This window comes from Salmo trutta, chromosome 8 (assembly GCF_901001165.1).
Source record: "Salmo trutta chromosome 8, fSalTru1.1, whole genome shotgun sequence".
NCBI lineage: Eukaryota > Metazoa > Chordata > Actinopteri > Salmoniformes > Salmonidae > Salmo > Salmo trutta.
The window spans coordinates 31,091,996-31,108,060 of record NC_042964.1 but is presented as its reverse complement, the minus strand read 5'-3'; the positions used below and the strand labels follow the sequence as shown (position 1 = coordinate 31,108,060).

The 16,065-nt window shown below is 45.5% G+C and overlaps 1 protein-coding gene across 1 annotated transcript in view; it reads left to right on the top strand.

Annotated features, from left to right (window-relative positions):
• Window positions 1–16,065, top strand: part of LOC115198657 (proton myo-inositol cotransporter-like) — a 72,723-nt gene that overhangs the window by 38,985 nt on the left and 17,673 nt on the right. The window contains exon 4 of the mRNA XM_029760773.1: window positions 8,318–8,426. Coding sequence (XP_029616633.1) covers window positions 8,318–8,426 — 109 coding nt within the window. The remainder of the gene's footprint in view (window positions 1–8,317; window positions 8,427–16,065) is intronic.

Genomic DNA, 16,065 nt, shown 5'->3' with positions numbered 1-16,065 from the left:
GTTAACTTGGGTCAAATGTTTTGGGTAGGCTTCCACAAGCTTCCCACAATAAGTTGGGTGAATTTGGCCCATTCCTCCTGACAGAGCTGGTGTAACTGAGTCAGGTTTGTAGGCCTCCTTGCTTGCACTCGCTTTTTCAGTTCTGCCCACAGATTTTCTGTCAGGGCTTTGTAATGGCTACTTCAATACCTTGACTTTGTTGTCCTTAAGCCATTTTGCCACAACTTTGGAAGTATGCTTGGGGTCATTGTCCATTTGAAAGACCCATTTGTGACCAAGCTTTAACTTCCTGACTGATGTCTTGAGATGTTGCTTCAATATACCAACATAATTTCCCTTCCTCATAATGCCATCTATTTTGTGAAGTGCACCAGTCCCTCCTGTATCAAAGCACCCTCACAACATGATGCCGCCACCCCCGTGCTTCACGGTTGGGATGGTGTTCTTCGGCTTGCAAGCATCCCCCTTTTTCCTTCAAACATAATGATGGTCAATAAGGCAAAACAGTTCTAGTTTTGTTTTATCAGACCAGAGGACATTTCTCCAAAAAGTACCATCTTTGTCCCCATGTGCAGTTGCAAACCGTAGTCAGTTTTTTTATGGTGCTTTTATAGCAGTGGTTTCTTCCTTGCTGAGCGGCCTTTCAAGTTATGTCGATATAGGACTCGTTTTACTGGGGATATAGCTACTTTTGTACCTGTTTCCTCCAGCATCTTCACAAGGTCCTTTGCTGTTCTTCTGGGATTGATTTGCACTTTTCACACCAAAGTACGTTCATCTCTAGGAGACAGAATGCTTCTCCTTCCTGAGCGGTATGACGGCTGTGTGGTCCCATGGTGTTTATACTTGCATACTATTGTTTGTACAGATGAACGTGGCACCTTCAGGCATTTGGAACAAGCTCCCAAGGATGAACCAGACTTGTGGAGGTCTACAATTCTTTTCTGAGGTCTTGGCTGATTTCTTTTGATTTTCCCATGATGTCAAGCAAAGAGACACTGATTTTGAAGGTAGGCCTTGAAATACATCCACAGGTACACCTCCAATCGACTCAAATGATTTCAATTAGCCTTTCAGAAGCTTCTAAAGCCATGACATAATTTTCAGGAATTTTCCAAGCTGTTTAAAGGCACAGTCAACTTAGTGTATGTAAACTTCTGACCCACTGGAATTGCGATACAATTAATTTTAAGTGAAATCAATTGTTGGAAAAATGTATTGTGTCATGCACAAAGTAGATGTTCTAACTGACTTGTCAAAACTATAGTTTGTTAACAAGATTTGTGGAGTGGTTGAAAAACGAGTTTTAATGACTCCAACCTAAGTGTATGTTAACTTCCGATTTCAATTGTATCTCAGCAAAAAGAGGGGAGAGGGAAACATCTTTACTCTGTTCCACTATCAGCTAGACAATGGGGACGAGCCCCCATTTTGTTACGTTCCCCCTTCTGTTTGAGCGACATTTTTGGTTTTCTTGCTGGGGAATATGAGTGTATGCACAAGCAGTGTTTGTGTTTATCAGTCTGTGTGTGTATTTGTGCGTCTCTGTGAAGTTAGCGCTTCATTCATTGACAGACCCATTACCTAGGTTGGTTTGTTCATGGCGATCTGTCTGTCCATGTCTCAGGATCTGAGCTACAGCTAATCAGCTCTCTGTCCTCTGGTACTGTCTTCGGGGCCCATTCAATCCTGCCTCTACAATGTTAGCGCTCTACAAATAGTTGACTCTCATAAACACATCACTTCCTCTCAGTTCCTGATGGCTACATTTGTAACATGGCAGCTCATGTCCACACTCACTTTACTCATGCAGTCGATAAACACACACACACAGTCCAAGTCAACATTCACTTCCGTCAGCTAGAAATAATAAGGTGTACCGGTAACATTTGGAGACTGTTAACTTCCATGAACGTTTATGGCATCTATGTATTATTTTGTGATACACACGATATGAACAGATCTATATTTTGATTAATAACATAGCTAAGCTTATGAGGCATAAGATGAAACATCCATACATGCATTCAAAGATAATCAAATCAAATCAAATGTATTTATATAGCCCTTCTTACATTTACATTTAAGTCATTTAGCAGACGCTCTTATCCAGAGCGACTTACCAATTGGTGCATTCACCTTATGATATCCAGTGGAACAACCACTTTACAATAGTGCATCTAAATCTTTTAGGGGGGGGGGGGGTAGAAGGATTACTTTATCCTATCCCAGGTATTTCTTAAAGAGGTGGGGTTTCAGGTGTCTCCGGAAGGTGGTGATTGACTCCGCTGTCCTGGCGTCGTGAGGGAGCTTGTTCCACCATTGGGGTGCCAGAGCAGCTTGTTCCACCATTGTGCTTCCTCAGAGGTAGGGAGGCGAGCAGGCCAGAGGTGGATGAACGCAGTGCCCTTGTTTGGGTGTAGGGCCTGATCAGAGCCTGAAGGTACGGAGGTGCCGTTCCCCTCACAGCTCCGTAGGCAAGCACCATGGACTTGTAGCGGATGCGAGCTTTAACTGGAAGCCAGTGGAGAGAGTGGAGGAGCGGGGTGACGTGAGAGAACTTGGGAAGGTTGAACACCAGACGGGCTGCGGCGTTCTGGATGAGTTGTAGGGGTTTAATGGCACAGGCAGGGAGCCCAGCCAACAGCGAGTTGCAGTAATCCAGACGGGAGATGACAAGTGCCTGGACTAGGACCTGCGTCGCTTCCTGTGTGGGGCAGGGTCGTACTCTGCGAATGTTGTAGAGCATGAACCTACAGGATCGGGTCACCGCCTTGATGTTAGTGGAGAACGACAGGGTGTTGTCCAGGGTCACGCCAAGGTTCTTAGCACTCTGGGAGGAGGACACAAGGGAGTTGTCAACCGTGATGGTGAGATCATGGAACGGGCAGTCCTTCCCCGGGAGGAAGAGCAGCTCCGTCTTGCCGAGGTTCAGCTTGAGGTGGTGATCCGTCATCCACACTGATATGTCTGCCAGACATGCAGAGATGCGATTCGCCACCTGGTTATCAGAAGGGGGAAAGGAGAAGATTAATTGTGTGTCGTCTGCGTAGCAATGATAGGAGAGACCATGTGAGGATATGACAGAGCCAAGTGACTTGGTGTATAGTGAGAATAGGAGAGGGCCTAGAACAGAGCCCTGGGGGACACCAGTGGTGAGAGCACGTGGTGCGGAGACAGATTCTCGCCAAGCCACCTGGTAGGAGCGACCTGTCAGGTAGGACGCAATCCAAGTGTGGGCCGCGCCGGAGATGCCCAGCTCGGAGAGGGTGGAGAGGAGGATCTGATGGTTCACAGTATCAAAGGCAGCAGATAGGTCTAGAAGGATGAGAGCAGAGGAGAGAGAGTTAGCTTTAGCAGTGCGGAGAGCCTCCGTGACACAGAGAAGAGCAGTCTCAGTTGAATGCCCAGTCTTGAAACCTGACTGATTAGGATCAAGAAGGTCATTCTGAGAGAGATAGCAGGAGAGCTGGCCAAGGACGGCACGTTCAAGAGTTTTGGAGAGAAAAGAAAGAAGGGATACTGGTCTGTAGTTGTTGACATCGGAGGGATCGAGTGTAGGTTTTTTCAGAAGGGGTGCAACTCTCGCTCTCTTGAAGACGGAAGGGACGTAGCCAGCGGTCAAGGATGAGTTGATGAGCGAGGTGAGGTAGGGGAGAAGGTCACCGGAAATGGTCTGGAGAAGAGAGGAGGGGATCGGGTCAAGTGGGCAGGTTGTTGGGCGGCCGGCCGTCACAAGACGCGAGATTTCATCTGGAGAGAGAGGGGAGAAAGAGGTCAAAGCACAGGGTAGGGCAGTGTGAGCAGGACCAGCGGTGTCGTTTGACTTAGCAAACGAGGATCGGATGTCATCAACCTTCTTTTCAAAATGGTTGACGAAGTCATCCGCAGAGAGGTAGGAAGGGGGGAGGGGGAGGAGGATTCAGGAGGGAGGAGAAGGTAGCATAGAGCTTCCTAGGGTTAGAGGCAGATGCTTGGAATTTAGAGTGGTAGAAAGTGGCTTTAGCAGCAGAGACAGAAGAGGAAAATGTAGAGAGGAGGGAGTGAAAGGATGCCAGGTCCGCAGGGAGGCGAGTTTTCCTCCATTTCCGCTCGGCTGCCCGGAGCCCTGTTCTGTGAGCTCGCAGTGAGTCGTCGAGCCACGGAGCAGGAGGGGAGGACCGAGCCGGCCTGGAGGATAGGGGACAGAGAAAATCAAAGGATGCAGAAAGGGAGGAGAGGAGGGTTGAGGAGGCAGAATCAGGAGATAGGTTGAAGAAGGTTTGAGCAGAGGGAAGAGATGATAGGATGGAAGAGGAGAGAGTAGCGGGAGAAAGAGAGCGAAGGTTGGGACGGCGCAATACCATCCGAGTAGGGGCAGAGTGAGAAGTGTTGGATGAGAGCGAGAGGGAAAAGGATACAAGGTAGTGGTCGGAGACTTGGAGGGGAGTTGCAATGAGATTAGTGGAAGAACAGCATCTAGTAAAGATGAGGTCAAGCGTATTGCCTGCCTTGTGAGTAGGGGGGAAGGTGAGAGGGTGAGGTCAAAAGAGGAGAGGAGTGGAAAGAAGGAGGCAGAGAGGAATGAGTCAAAGGTAGACGTGGGGAGGTTAAAGTCACCCAGAACTGTGAGAGGTGAGCCATCCTCAGGAAAGGAACTTATCAAGGCGTCAAGCTCATTGATGAACTCTCCAAGGGAACCTGGAGGGCGATAAATGATAAGGATGTTAAGCTTGAAAGGGCTGGTAACTGTGACAGCATGGAATTCAAATGAGGAGATAGACAGATGGGTCAGGGGAGAAAGAGAGAATGTCCACTTGGGAGAGATGAGGATTCCAGTGCCACCACCCCGCTGGCTCGATGCTCTAGGGGTATGCGAGAACACGTGGGCGGACGAGGAGAGAGCAGTAGGAGTAGCAGTGTTATCTGTGGTAATCCATGTTTCCGTCAGCGCCAGGAAGTCTAGGGACTGGAGGGTAGCATAGGCTGAGATGAACTCAGCCTTGTTGGCCGCAGACCGGCAGTTCCAGAGGCTGCCGGAGACCTGGAACTCCACGTGGGTCGTGCGCGCTGGGACCACCAGGTTAGAGTGGCAGCGGCCACGCGGTGTGAAGCATTTGTATGGCCTGTGCAGAGGGGAGAGAACAGGGATAGACAGACACATAGTTGACAAGCTACAGAAGAGGCTACGCTAATGCAAAGGAGATTGGAATGACAAGTGGACTACACGTCTCGAATGTTCAGAAAGTTAAGCTTACGTTGCGAAAATCTTATTGACTAAAATGACGAAAATGCTAGCTAACTAACACTAACACTACACTGATCAAGTCGTTCCGTTGTAATGTGATAGTTTCTACAGTGCTGCTAGTCGGTAGAGGTTGGCTATTATACAAAAGCAACTTTGTAGCAAGCTAGAGGTTGGCTAGCTAGCAGGGATGACTAGCTAGCAGCTAGCAGTGTTGACTACGTTAGGAGGACGAAAAAATAGCTAGCCTTGATAATTACTCTAATTACTCTTATCTACACAATTATCTTTGATAGCTAAGAAAAATTGCTCAGATCAAACAAACCAAACCGTTGTAATGGAAAGAAGGGTAATATTACCTGTGGAGCGAAGCGAAGTGCGACTGCTCGCTCCGGACCGGAACCAAAAAATTACATCAGCTGATATCTCAAAGTGCTGTACAGAAACCCAGCCTAAAACCCCAAACAGCAAGCAATGCAGGTGTAGAAGCACGGTGGCTAGGAAAAACTCCCTAGAAAGGCCAAAACCTAGGAAGAAACCTAGAGAGGAACCAGGCTATGAGGGGTGGCCAGTCCTCTTCTGGCTGTGCCGGGTGGAGATTATAACAGCACATGGCCAAGATGTTCAAATGTTCATAAATGACCAGCATGGTCAAATAATAATAATCATAGTAGTTGTCGAGGGTGCAACAAGTCAGTAACACAAGAGAGTATCTCTTTGAGAGTATCTCTACCGCTCCTGCTGTCTCTAGAGAGTTGAAAACAGCAGGTCTGGGACAGGTAGCACGTCCGGTGAACAGGTCAGGGTTCCATAGCTGCAGGCAGAACAGTTGGAACTGGAGCAGCAGCACGGCCAGGTGAACTGGGGACAGTAAGGAGTCATCAAGCCAGGTAGTCCTGAGGCAGGTCCTAGGGCTCAGGTCCTCCGAGAGAGAGAAAGAAAGAAAGAGAGAATTAGAGAGAGCATATTTAAATTTACACAGGACACCGGAAAAGACAAGAGAAATACCCCAGATGTGACAGACTGACCCTAGCCCCCCGACACATAAACTACTGCAGCATAAATACTAGAGGCTGAGACAGGAGGGGTCAGGAGACACTGTGGCCCCATCCGATGAAACCCCCGGACAGGGCCAAACAGGTAGGATATAACCCCACCCACTTTGCCAAAGCACAGCCCCCACACCACTGGAGGGATATCTCCAACCACCAACATACCATCCCGGGACAAGGCCGAGTATAGCCCACAAAGATGTCCACCACGGCACAACCCAAGGGGGGCGCCAACCCAGACAGGAGGACCACGTCAGTGACTCAACCCACTCAAGTGACGCACCCCTCCCAGGGACGGCATGGAAGAACACCAGTAAGCCAGTGACTCAGACCCTGTAATAGGGGTAGAGGCAGAGAATCCCAGTGGAAAGAGGGGAAACCGGCCAGGCAGAGACAGCAAGGGCGGTTCGTTGCTCCAGCCTTTCCGTTCACCTTCACTCCCCTGGGCCAGACTACACTTAATCATAGGACCTACTGAAGAGATGTGTCTTCAGTAAAGACTTAAAGGTTGAGACTGAGTCTGCGTCTCTCACATTGGTAGGCAGACTATTCCATAAAAATTGAGCTCTATAGGAGAAAGCCCTGCCTCCAGCTGTTTGCTTAGAAATTCTAGGAACAATTAGGAGGCCCGCATCTTGTGACCGTAGCGTACGTGTAGGTATGTACGGCAGGACCAAATCGAAAAGATGGGTAGGAGCAAGCCCATGTAATGCTTTGTAGGTTTGCAGTAAAACCTTGAAATCAGCCCTTGCCTTAACAGGAAGCCAGTGTAGGGAGGCTAGCACTGGAGTAATATAATCACATTTTTTGGTTCTAGTCAGGATTCTAGCAGCCGAATTTAGCACTTACTGAAGTTAATTTAGTGCTTTATCCGGGTAGCCGGAAAGTAGAGCATTAGTCCAACCTAGAAGTAACAAAGGCATGGATTAAATTTTCTGTGTCATTTTTGGACAGAAAGTTTCAGATTTTTGCAATGTTACGTAGATGGAAAAAAGCTGTCCTTGAAACAGTCTTGATATGTTCTTCAAAAGAGAGATCAGGGTCCAAAGTAACGCCGAGGTCCTTCACAGTTTTATTTGAGACGACTGTACAACCATCCAGATTAATTGTCAGATTCAACAGAAGATCTCTTTGTTTCTTGGGACCTAGAACAAGCATCTCTGTTTTGTCCGAGTTTTAAAAGTAGAAAGTTTGCAGCCATCCACTTCCTTATGTCTGAGACACAGGCTTCTAGCGAGGGCAATTTTGGGGCTTCACCATGTTTCATTGAAATGTACAGCTGTGTGTCATTCGCATAGCAGTGAAATTTAACATAATGTTTTCGAATGACATCCCCAAGAGGTAAAATATATAGTGAAAACAATAGTGGTCCTAAAACGGAACCTAATGACAACAGTAATAGTCAGGAAGCGTTGTGCTGGGAAAAACAGCGTGATTTGATTGGTCTCCCCAGTGAGTGTGGCTGAGTGCAGAGTGTCTCGGTCAGTGTTGATTGGTTATCGGGAGAGCCTGCTGTGACTGGTGCTGGAGAGAGTTTTCTGTTTCAGTGAGGCGCTGTCCGGTAGGGGTGTGTGTGTGTGTGTTCAGCCTGTCTAAGAGCTAAAGGAGCTCTTCCCAGCCCAGCGAGCATCCACCCCCTCGCAGCTGCTCCAGGCCAACAGTGTGTGTGTGTGTGTATGTGTGTGTGTGTGTGTCCATATTTGTCCATTCTTGTGTGTGTTTGATATCTCAGTGGAGTTATCAAAGCTCTGCATGCCTGTCCAGACGTCCTGTCCTATTATGACTGCTTCTCCCTGGAGTCTCTGTTTGAAGGTCTCAGCTGTAAGCCTGCTGCTTCTGCTCCTGCCTCAGACACAACTTTACTTTCAGACAGAACAGAACAAACTTCAGCCACTTGCTGGTGTCACTGTTGGCCTGTTTCATGTGTATTGTGTTTGTCCATTGATCAATCGGTCTATTCTAACCTCTGCTCCTTTGTGTGTGTGTGTGTGTGTATGTATGTGTGTGTGTGTGTGGTGTGTGTGTGTGCATGTGTGTCCAGATGTCCCTGTGATCTGGAGGATGCTGACCTACCCCCCCACTCGGAGAGCACTCCTGGTGGGATGTGGACTACAGATGTTCCAACAGCTCTCTGGGATCAACACCGTCATGTGAGTACACAGCCTAAGCTTTAGTATCTTAGTGGCCTGAGTGGCCCCTGCACATTGAATATGGTACTGGCACTGATCTGTATATACTTGCATTCTCATGTTTCTTTCTTTTCTTTCTCATGTTTCTTTTATTTGACTTTTTATTATCTAGATATATTTTTTCTGCATTGTTGGGTAAGAGCTCACAAGTAAGCATTTCACTGTTCTGTTTTACACCTGTTGTATCCTTTGCACATGGCAAATAACTTTGAAACTTGAAACTTGTTGGTTAGAGTTTCCACATGAAAGAGATTTTTCTTATTTAACTCTGCATTGTTGGGAAAGAGCAAGTAAGAATTTTACTGTAAGGTCTACACTTGTTCTATTTGGCGCATGTGACAAATAAAGTTTGATTTTGATGTAAGGGGTAAGGCCCTGTCATAGACTAGCGTCCTGTCCAGGGGATGTACTTGTACATCAAGCTGCCTCACGCTACAGAAACAGGAGATATGCTCTGTCTCCTATGCTCCGTTTCGGCTCGCACAAACCAAGGCTCTTGTGCAAATTCGCTGGGCTAACATGCCTAAGCTATAGCTAAGCGAGGTAACATGGTTTGGATTAAGGTACATTCATATTTACATGTGAGTGGTATAGTAACATGCCTATATAGCCTTTAGCTTAGTGGGCTTGCATGGTCCTATGAATCATGTCGAATACCAGTTCAATGGTCCAGTCCACGCTTAGACAATGACATGCAGGATCTACACTATCATGTGCTGTAAAGGAGATAGTTCACAGAGCCACACCTGTGTGATTGGTAAACAACCTTGCCCGAAGAAAATTGACAATTGACAGTGGTAACCTACATTATTGTACACTTTTTGGGGTGTATCAAATTCTTTCACGTAACACACCCCTTTTCCTGTTGCTGTTAATGCTTCATGCCCTTTTATGCACTTTTCAGGGTCAATCGCTCACTGAATTTCCTTCGTGCCTGTAAGGTGGTAGACCAATGAGTCTTTATTTCCATCTCAAGTGAGATTGCATCGTCTAGCTCTCTCTCATCCCCCCTGATCTCAAGCATATTCTGGGCATTGTAAACAATCTTGCGATATGTGCTGTTGCTAAGCAACCGTTCGAGGTGAGAGGAATTGGACAAGTGGGTGTGCGTGGGTGTCGGTTCGGTTTGGTGTGCGTGCGTGCTAGTGTGTGTTTGTGTGTACGTGCGTGTGGGTGATAACCAAGGTTTTACGTGTGTGTGTGTGTGTGTGTGTGTGTGTGTGAGTCTGCTAAGGTAGCTAGCGTGTGTTTTGGTCCGTTGCTGTGTTTACTTCTCCCTCTGGTAATTTGTAAAGCCGCAGGTGGTGGCAGAGACAGCCAAGTGACAACAAATCAGGTTGATGGGTTGTCTGCCTCAGTGGGATCCGACATGGGGCACATGCCTATGTGTCACTCACTCCTCATCAAACCCAGCCCCAGCCCTAGCCCAGATAGAATAGCAGCACAGAGTCACAATGGTTCAGGGCAGTCACACAGAGACACTCGCTCTTTCCTTGCCCAGCCCAAGATTGTCTCAGCTGGCTAAGGAGTATATGGAGAGACAGTCCCTCATCCTCTGTTCAACTCAGACCTGTTTGTGTCACTTACTCATCCTCTGCCCAGCCCTCAAATGAGACAGCATGATTCTTCTTCCTAAGATGCTTTGGAAGAGTTTCATATGGTATGAATCCTGTCACCCACTCTGAGTACCTCTTTCTTTGTTCAGACCCTGTCATGAAGAGATGACTCTAAATGCTGTTCCGCCAACATCCCAGCTTCGATTCCTCTCAGACTCTCTCAGGCACACTCCTATAGCGGACTCATAGACACAAGCATGCACGTACGCACAGTACACACACACACACACACAGACGTTGTTGTGAACTGAACTCAGAGTGCTGTCGGATTGACGTCTCCACCTGCCAGAGAGGGTCGGGATGAGAGATGTATTGATCCATATCTCTCATGGACTAAAGGTCTCCTGGGACATGCCGATTTTTCATGGCAGTTTGAGATATTTGATTGGGATATGTTTGTGGTTCCTTGCGGACTTCTCTCTCTCTCTCTCTCTCTCTCTCTGGCTCTGCCCGTCCGTCTATCTGTTTGTCTGTCATTGTGAGCCACAATGAGGAACAAGAATGAACTGGCCTGTCTTGTCAGTGAGTATGTGTCCTCTTCCTATTAGATCTGGAATCATAATGATTCGATTAGCCACATTATCCAGCACGCAAAGGTCACTGTAGGAGAGAGAGGGATGTAAAGAAAGAAGGAAGGAGAGAGAGGGAGGGAGGTAGAGAGAGACATGCAGGCAGAAGAGAGAGAGTGAGGTGATTAAGAAATGGACAGAGAGAGAGGGGGGGAGATAAAGGGAAAGAGAGAGAATTAATGAGAGAATGAGGGGCTGAGAGGGAAGGTCATCTGTCTGTTTCTCCTCTGCCAGAAGTTAAGCATGAGAGCACAACAGAGGCCACAGGTGTTGTTCATCCATCCATAATAAACAATGTCTATTAGTGACGATGTCACTGAACATTGGCCATGTTTTGCTCTGCTCTCAACATGATACTCATGTACACCGATTACTTACAGTATATTTCAAAGTTTGTATTTATTAAGAAATGCCATAGTACATCCTACTGTAAAATTATACATGATTTGGAACTAACCAGCATAGGGTAACCTTTCAGATTATATTGTTTCTATCTTCATCTTTTGGTTTGTCATATTTTAGTGTATAATTTAGTTTTTATGTGTGAATGTTTGTTTACGTGGGGGCAGTAGGCAGACACAGATGGTCAGCTATAGAAATGTCATATTGGAGATGTTGAGACATGCCAATTAACTAGTGACTCAGCTAGAAAGCCTGGGAGGAGAGCTGTAAAGGTCCAGTCGTTCGTGTGTGTGTGTGTGTGTGTGTCTGTCTCTGTGTGTGTCACCCTTGTATTGCCCTTGATGACTGAGGACAGTCTGTTGTGTATTTCTTATAGTTGATAAGCAGCTTTCAGGCTATCGTAGTAGAAAGGCCTCATATTGCTTATGCAGATCACGTAGCCGTGTGTAATTAGCCTATGGTAATATTCTTCTGTCTAATCACACACAGTAACACACATCCACAACAACCTATTTTTCAGATGCGCTAATTGTTCTTTTATACTCTTCTCTAAGTGTGTCAAAGTTTATGTCGTCGTGGGGTGTGTTTCTTTTGCTGTTGTAGTTCATTTCGGAGACTGTTATGACTTTGTTGTGGTATTTGTTTCGTTTTTTTGACTGTCTGACCCACCTGACCAGGAAGAACTCTGGACCCTAAACATACAGTAGTTGCTGTTGTTTTCTTTTAGAGGTGTGTAGGCGTCACCGTGTTGGTTAGTATAGTTGAACAGGTTTGAGCAGAGTGGAGCAGTATCCTGGTGTTCTCCGTGTTTAGTGAACTTAGTCTCTGTGTGTCTCTGTGTTCAGCAGCATTAGACATGAGTGTGGTAATGCATTCGTCTCCTTTCGTGAGAGAAATAGGCCAGTTCCCCAGGGAGACATTTCTTGCCTCCATCTCTCCATTTCTCTCTCTCTGTCTCTCTCTCTTTCTCTCGCTCTCTCTGAGTGCTCTTAGGCCCCTATGCTTTCTATCTCTCTTGTTTCTCCCTCTTTCCCTCCCCTCTTGAATTGATACGATTACATTACTGTTACCTGGTTAGTGTGCTGTCTGAGAGTATCAATGTGTTTAAATGATTGTGCCATTGAACTCCCAGTCATGAGTGGTTGTTGGTTAGGGATATGATAGCTGGTCCTCTCACTCCTCGCGTCTCACACACACACACACACACACACACACACATATATATATATATATATATATATATATATATATATATATATATATATATTACACACACACACACACACACACACGGTCAATGCTGCTGCTCTCGTATACACTATGTATTCAACTGCGTGACCAAGACACTATCCAATATATTTGTAAATACCGCCATGCTTGACATAGCAGTAGCACATTCATTATCTATACTGTATATCATATTGTGTACATATCAGGCTATTACTATGCATACTACCTATACTATTATTATTATAATTTGTATTTTTTTTACTCTTATTATTGATATTGATTATTGTACTGCAATGTTGTGGGAGCTAGCACGCAAGCATTTTGCTGAACTTTTTATACCTGCTGTAAACCGTGTACGTGACGAATATTTGATTTGAGTTGACTCACACACACACACATACACAAACACACACTCCTCGTGTTACACTGAGGCTGCCAATGCATCCATCCGCTTTAACGATCAGGCCATCATGACCTTTCCAAACAATATCATCTTGTCTGTCTTTATGTCAGCTAACAGCATAGCCAGCCTTAAAGGAGCTCTGATAGGGTAGGTATCGTTCGCTGAGTCCTTAGACCCTCCAAGTATCTATCACTGCCTGCGTCCCAAATGGCATCCTATTCCCTAATATATATATATATTGCACTACTTTTGACCAGAGCCCTCTCAGCCCTGGTCAAAAGTAGTGCGCTATGTAGGAAATAGGGTGTCGTTTGGGACGCAGACTCTATCTCCTGGGAGGGAGTGGGCTTTTCAGCTTTAATCCTTTTCAATCGGGAGCATATTCAATGAAGCTCCAGTAATGCATTTGTAAATGTCAGCCGTAAGTGAACAATTTATGTCCCTCTCACCTTTAGAGTGAAATGGACTGGAGCACGACAGGTAGTCAGAGAGAGGTGAGAGGGGAGCAGAGGGGTGAGGAGGAAGAAGAGAAGGAGGAGAGGTGAGGGGGGAACATTTTCTTTCTTATGCATTTATTGTACAGGAGTTCTTCCTGGCCATGTGATTAATTCCAGGTCACACACAGACACATACAGGCCCACTCCTCTCTTTATCTTCTTCCTCTCAACCACCTATTTCTCTTTTGCCCGCGCACCCAAGCCTCAGAGGTGAGTCCACACAAACACATCTCTTTCAGACACCACTTCCATCCTTCTCTCTTCCACCCTGACATTCCATTCCTTATACTCCACCTCATCCCCCTCTTTCCCCTCCTCCACCCTCTCTTGCTCCCCTCTCTCTGACATCTTTGTTGTCACCTTGTCTTCATGTCGGAGTGGAGAAAGGAGAAAGGTGTGGAGAAAGGTGTGAAGTGAATATACGGCAGAGGATAGCCAGTGGAGTGCAGACAGAGTGCAAGTTCCATTTTTAGAACAGAGGTTCTGAAGGCCATTTCACACCTTCTGCCTGCCCCTCTCACATCACATACAGCCACTGGCACAATCTGAAATGGAACTCTATTTCCTATATAGTGCACTGCTTTTGACCAGAGCCTATAGTGAATAGGGTGACGCTCTGTTATATAACCTCCATCTTGGATCTGTGGATCATCTTGGAGAAGGTCAAGGGGTCAGTGTTGGTGACACTGGGATCTTGTTCACGTTGCTGTTGTTGTTGTTTTTGTGTGTTTACACAATCTACAGTCTACCATGTCACCTGTGTTTTGGTTTTCAAGAGCCAGCTGGTGTGTCCTCCTTCAAACCCAATCAAAGTCAGCCAATGTTTATCTAGCTAGACTTTTTTCTTAACTTCTCAAGTCGGAGATTAGTGTTTCTTGTTTATGTAATGATTTCTTTGTCTCTCCACTCCACTGTGAAGTTCCTATTGAGCTTGTTATACTTGCATAAGTGCACCCTCTTACACTGAGAGAATGTAATCATGTAATAGTCACAGCATAACATCTTGAAAATGCATTACAGCAGTTGTTGCCGCACAATTTGAGCATAAGCACCATAGCTAATGCAGTGGAAGACTTGATTATTACACTTGATGACTCACTCAGTCACTCAGTTACTCAGTCACTTTCCTCCTCTGTTTCAGTCTATCTACCTCTCTTTCCTCTCTTCTCCATCTTCCTGTCTTTCTCTTGGCTGAATGGTGTCTTGTGGTGTCTTGTACTATTTGCATTCTAGAGTTCACTCTCAGACCAATATATGGAACAGTCCTGTGTATTTGTCCCTATCCTACCCTTGGCCCAAGTGATCCCCACAGACCTCAGATGTACAGGGCTATAGATGGATGTAGAGGGGTGTGCGTTTGTGGGGTGCGGAAGGGTGTGCCAGTGCGGAAGGGTGTGTTAGAGGGTTGTAATTGAACATGTCCATGGCATATCTCTGACCTATTACTAGATATCGCTTATTAAAGATGGTGGTTACCATGGTGAATGGAACTGGCTTCCAGATAACTTTTTTTTTTCTCCGCCCATACTGAGAACAAGAATTCTCTCCACTTTCTTTATTCTCTCTCTCTCTCGCTCTCTCTCTCAGCTTTGATCCAGATTATCACACTGTGGTAAGTCTGTTATTGTGTCCATGCGGTCTCAGGGTAATTGAGCATTAATTAACATAAACACGTTTAGCATCTCTAGGCCTCCAAGCATGCGAGCTGCTGATGCCTCCTTTGGAACATCTACATTTGAATTGAATATACACCATCACAGTAAATCCATTATTTATTTTAGGCAGGTTTAACTTCTTGCGGATCATTGGGATGCTAGCGTCCCATTTCGACAACTTCTGGTGAAATTGCAGAGCGCGAAATTCAAATTACAGAAATAGTAATATTTAACATTCATGTAAATACAAGTGTCATACATCAGTTAAAAACTTAACTTCTTGTTAATCCAGCCGCTGTGTCAGATTTCAAAAAGGCATTACGGCGAAAGCACACCATGCGATTATCTGATGACAGCGCCCAGTACACAAAAGCTCAATATTAAAAATGACAGCCATATGAATCAATGGTGGGCTGAACTTTTTTTTTCTGGATGGTTTGTCCTCGGGATTTTGTCTGCCATATCAGTTCTGTTATACTCACAGACATTATTTTAACAGTTTTAGAAACGTTAGTGTGTCCTATCCAAATCTACCAATTATATGCGTAACCTAGCTTCTGGGCCTGAGTAACAGGCAGTTTACTTTGGGCACGCTTGTCATCCAGACGTCAAAATACTGCCCCCTAGCCCAAAGAGGTTAAAGAAACATTATGATACGAAGATCATGTATTTCAAAAGAACAGAATATGAGTTGGCCTACTGATTGTTATCTGGCTATGAGCCATGTCATAGGCTGTAGGCTTGTTCATTTAACAGACAAGACATGCTCGTAAGTCCCTGGCCATTATTTTATGTTAAATGATTTTATAGTAAGAAGAATATAACTGAACTTAGCTGAATAAAATAGAAAGGATATTTTTCCCATTCCAGAGCGAGTGCACATATGAAGTGGCTATTTTGAGCATAGAAGTGATGATTTGAAACAGGTCCTATACGCTAGATAAAAAGTTATTTGGCAACTTTAGTTGTGAATGATACAAACCATAGAATTCCTTAGAAATCAAAAGATATATAGGCTGCATGATGCGACTTTAGGTTATTGATGATTTGCGAAAGTCACAAAAAAAAGATTGTGCTTTGTTCCTTGCCTCAGGCTGCACACGCTGTTCTCTCGTCAAGTGATCAAATTTTCACTCAACAGACTATTCTCAATTTAATATTTTCTTTAATAATATGTCAAATTTGTTTCGATTTAAAATTACCCATTATCAAATGGGCAGGAACAGTG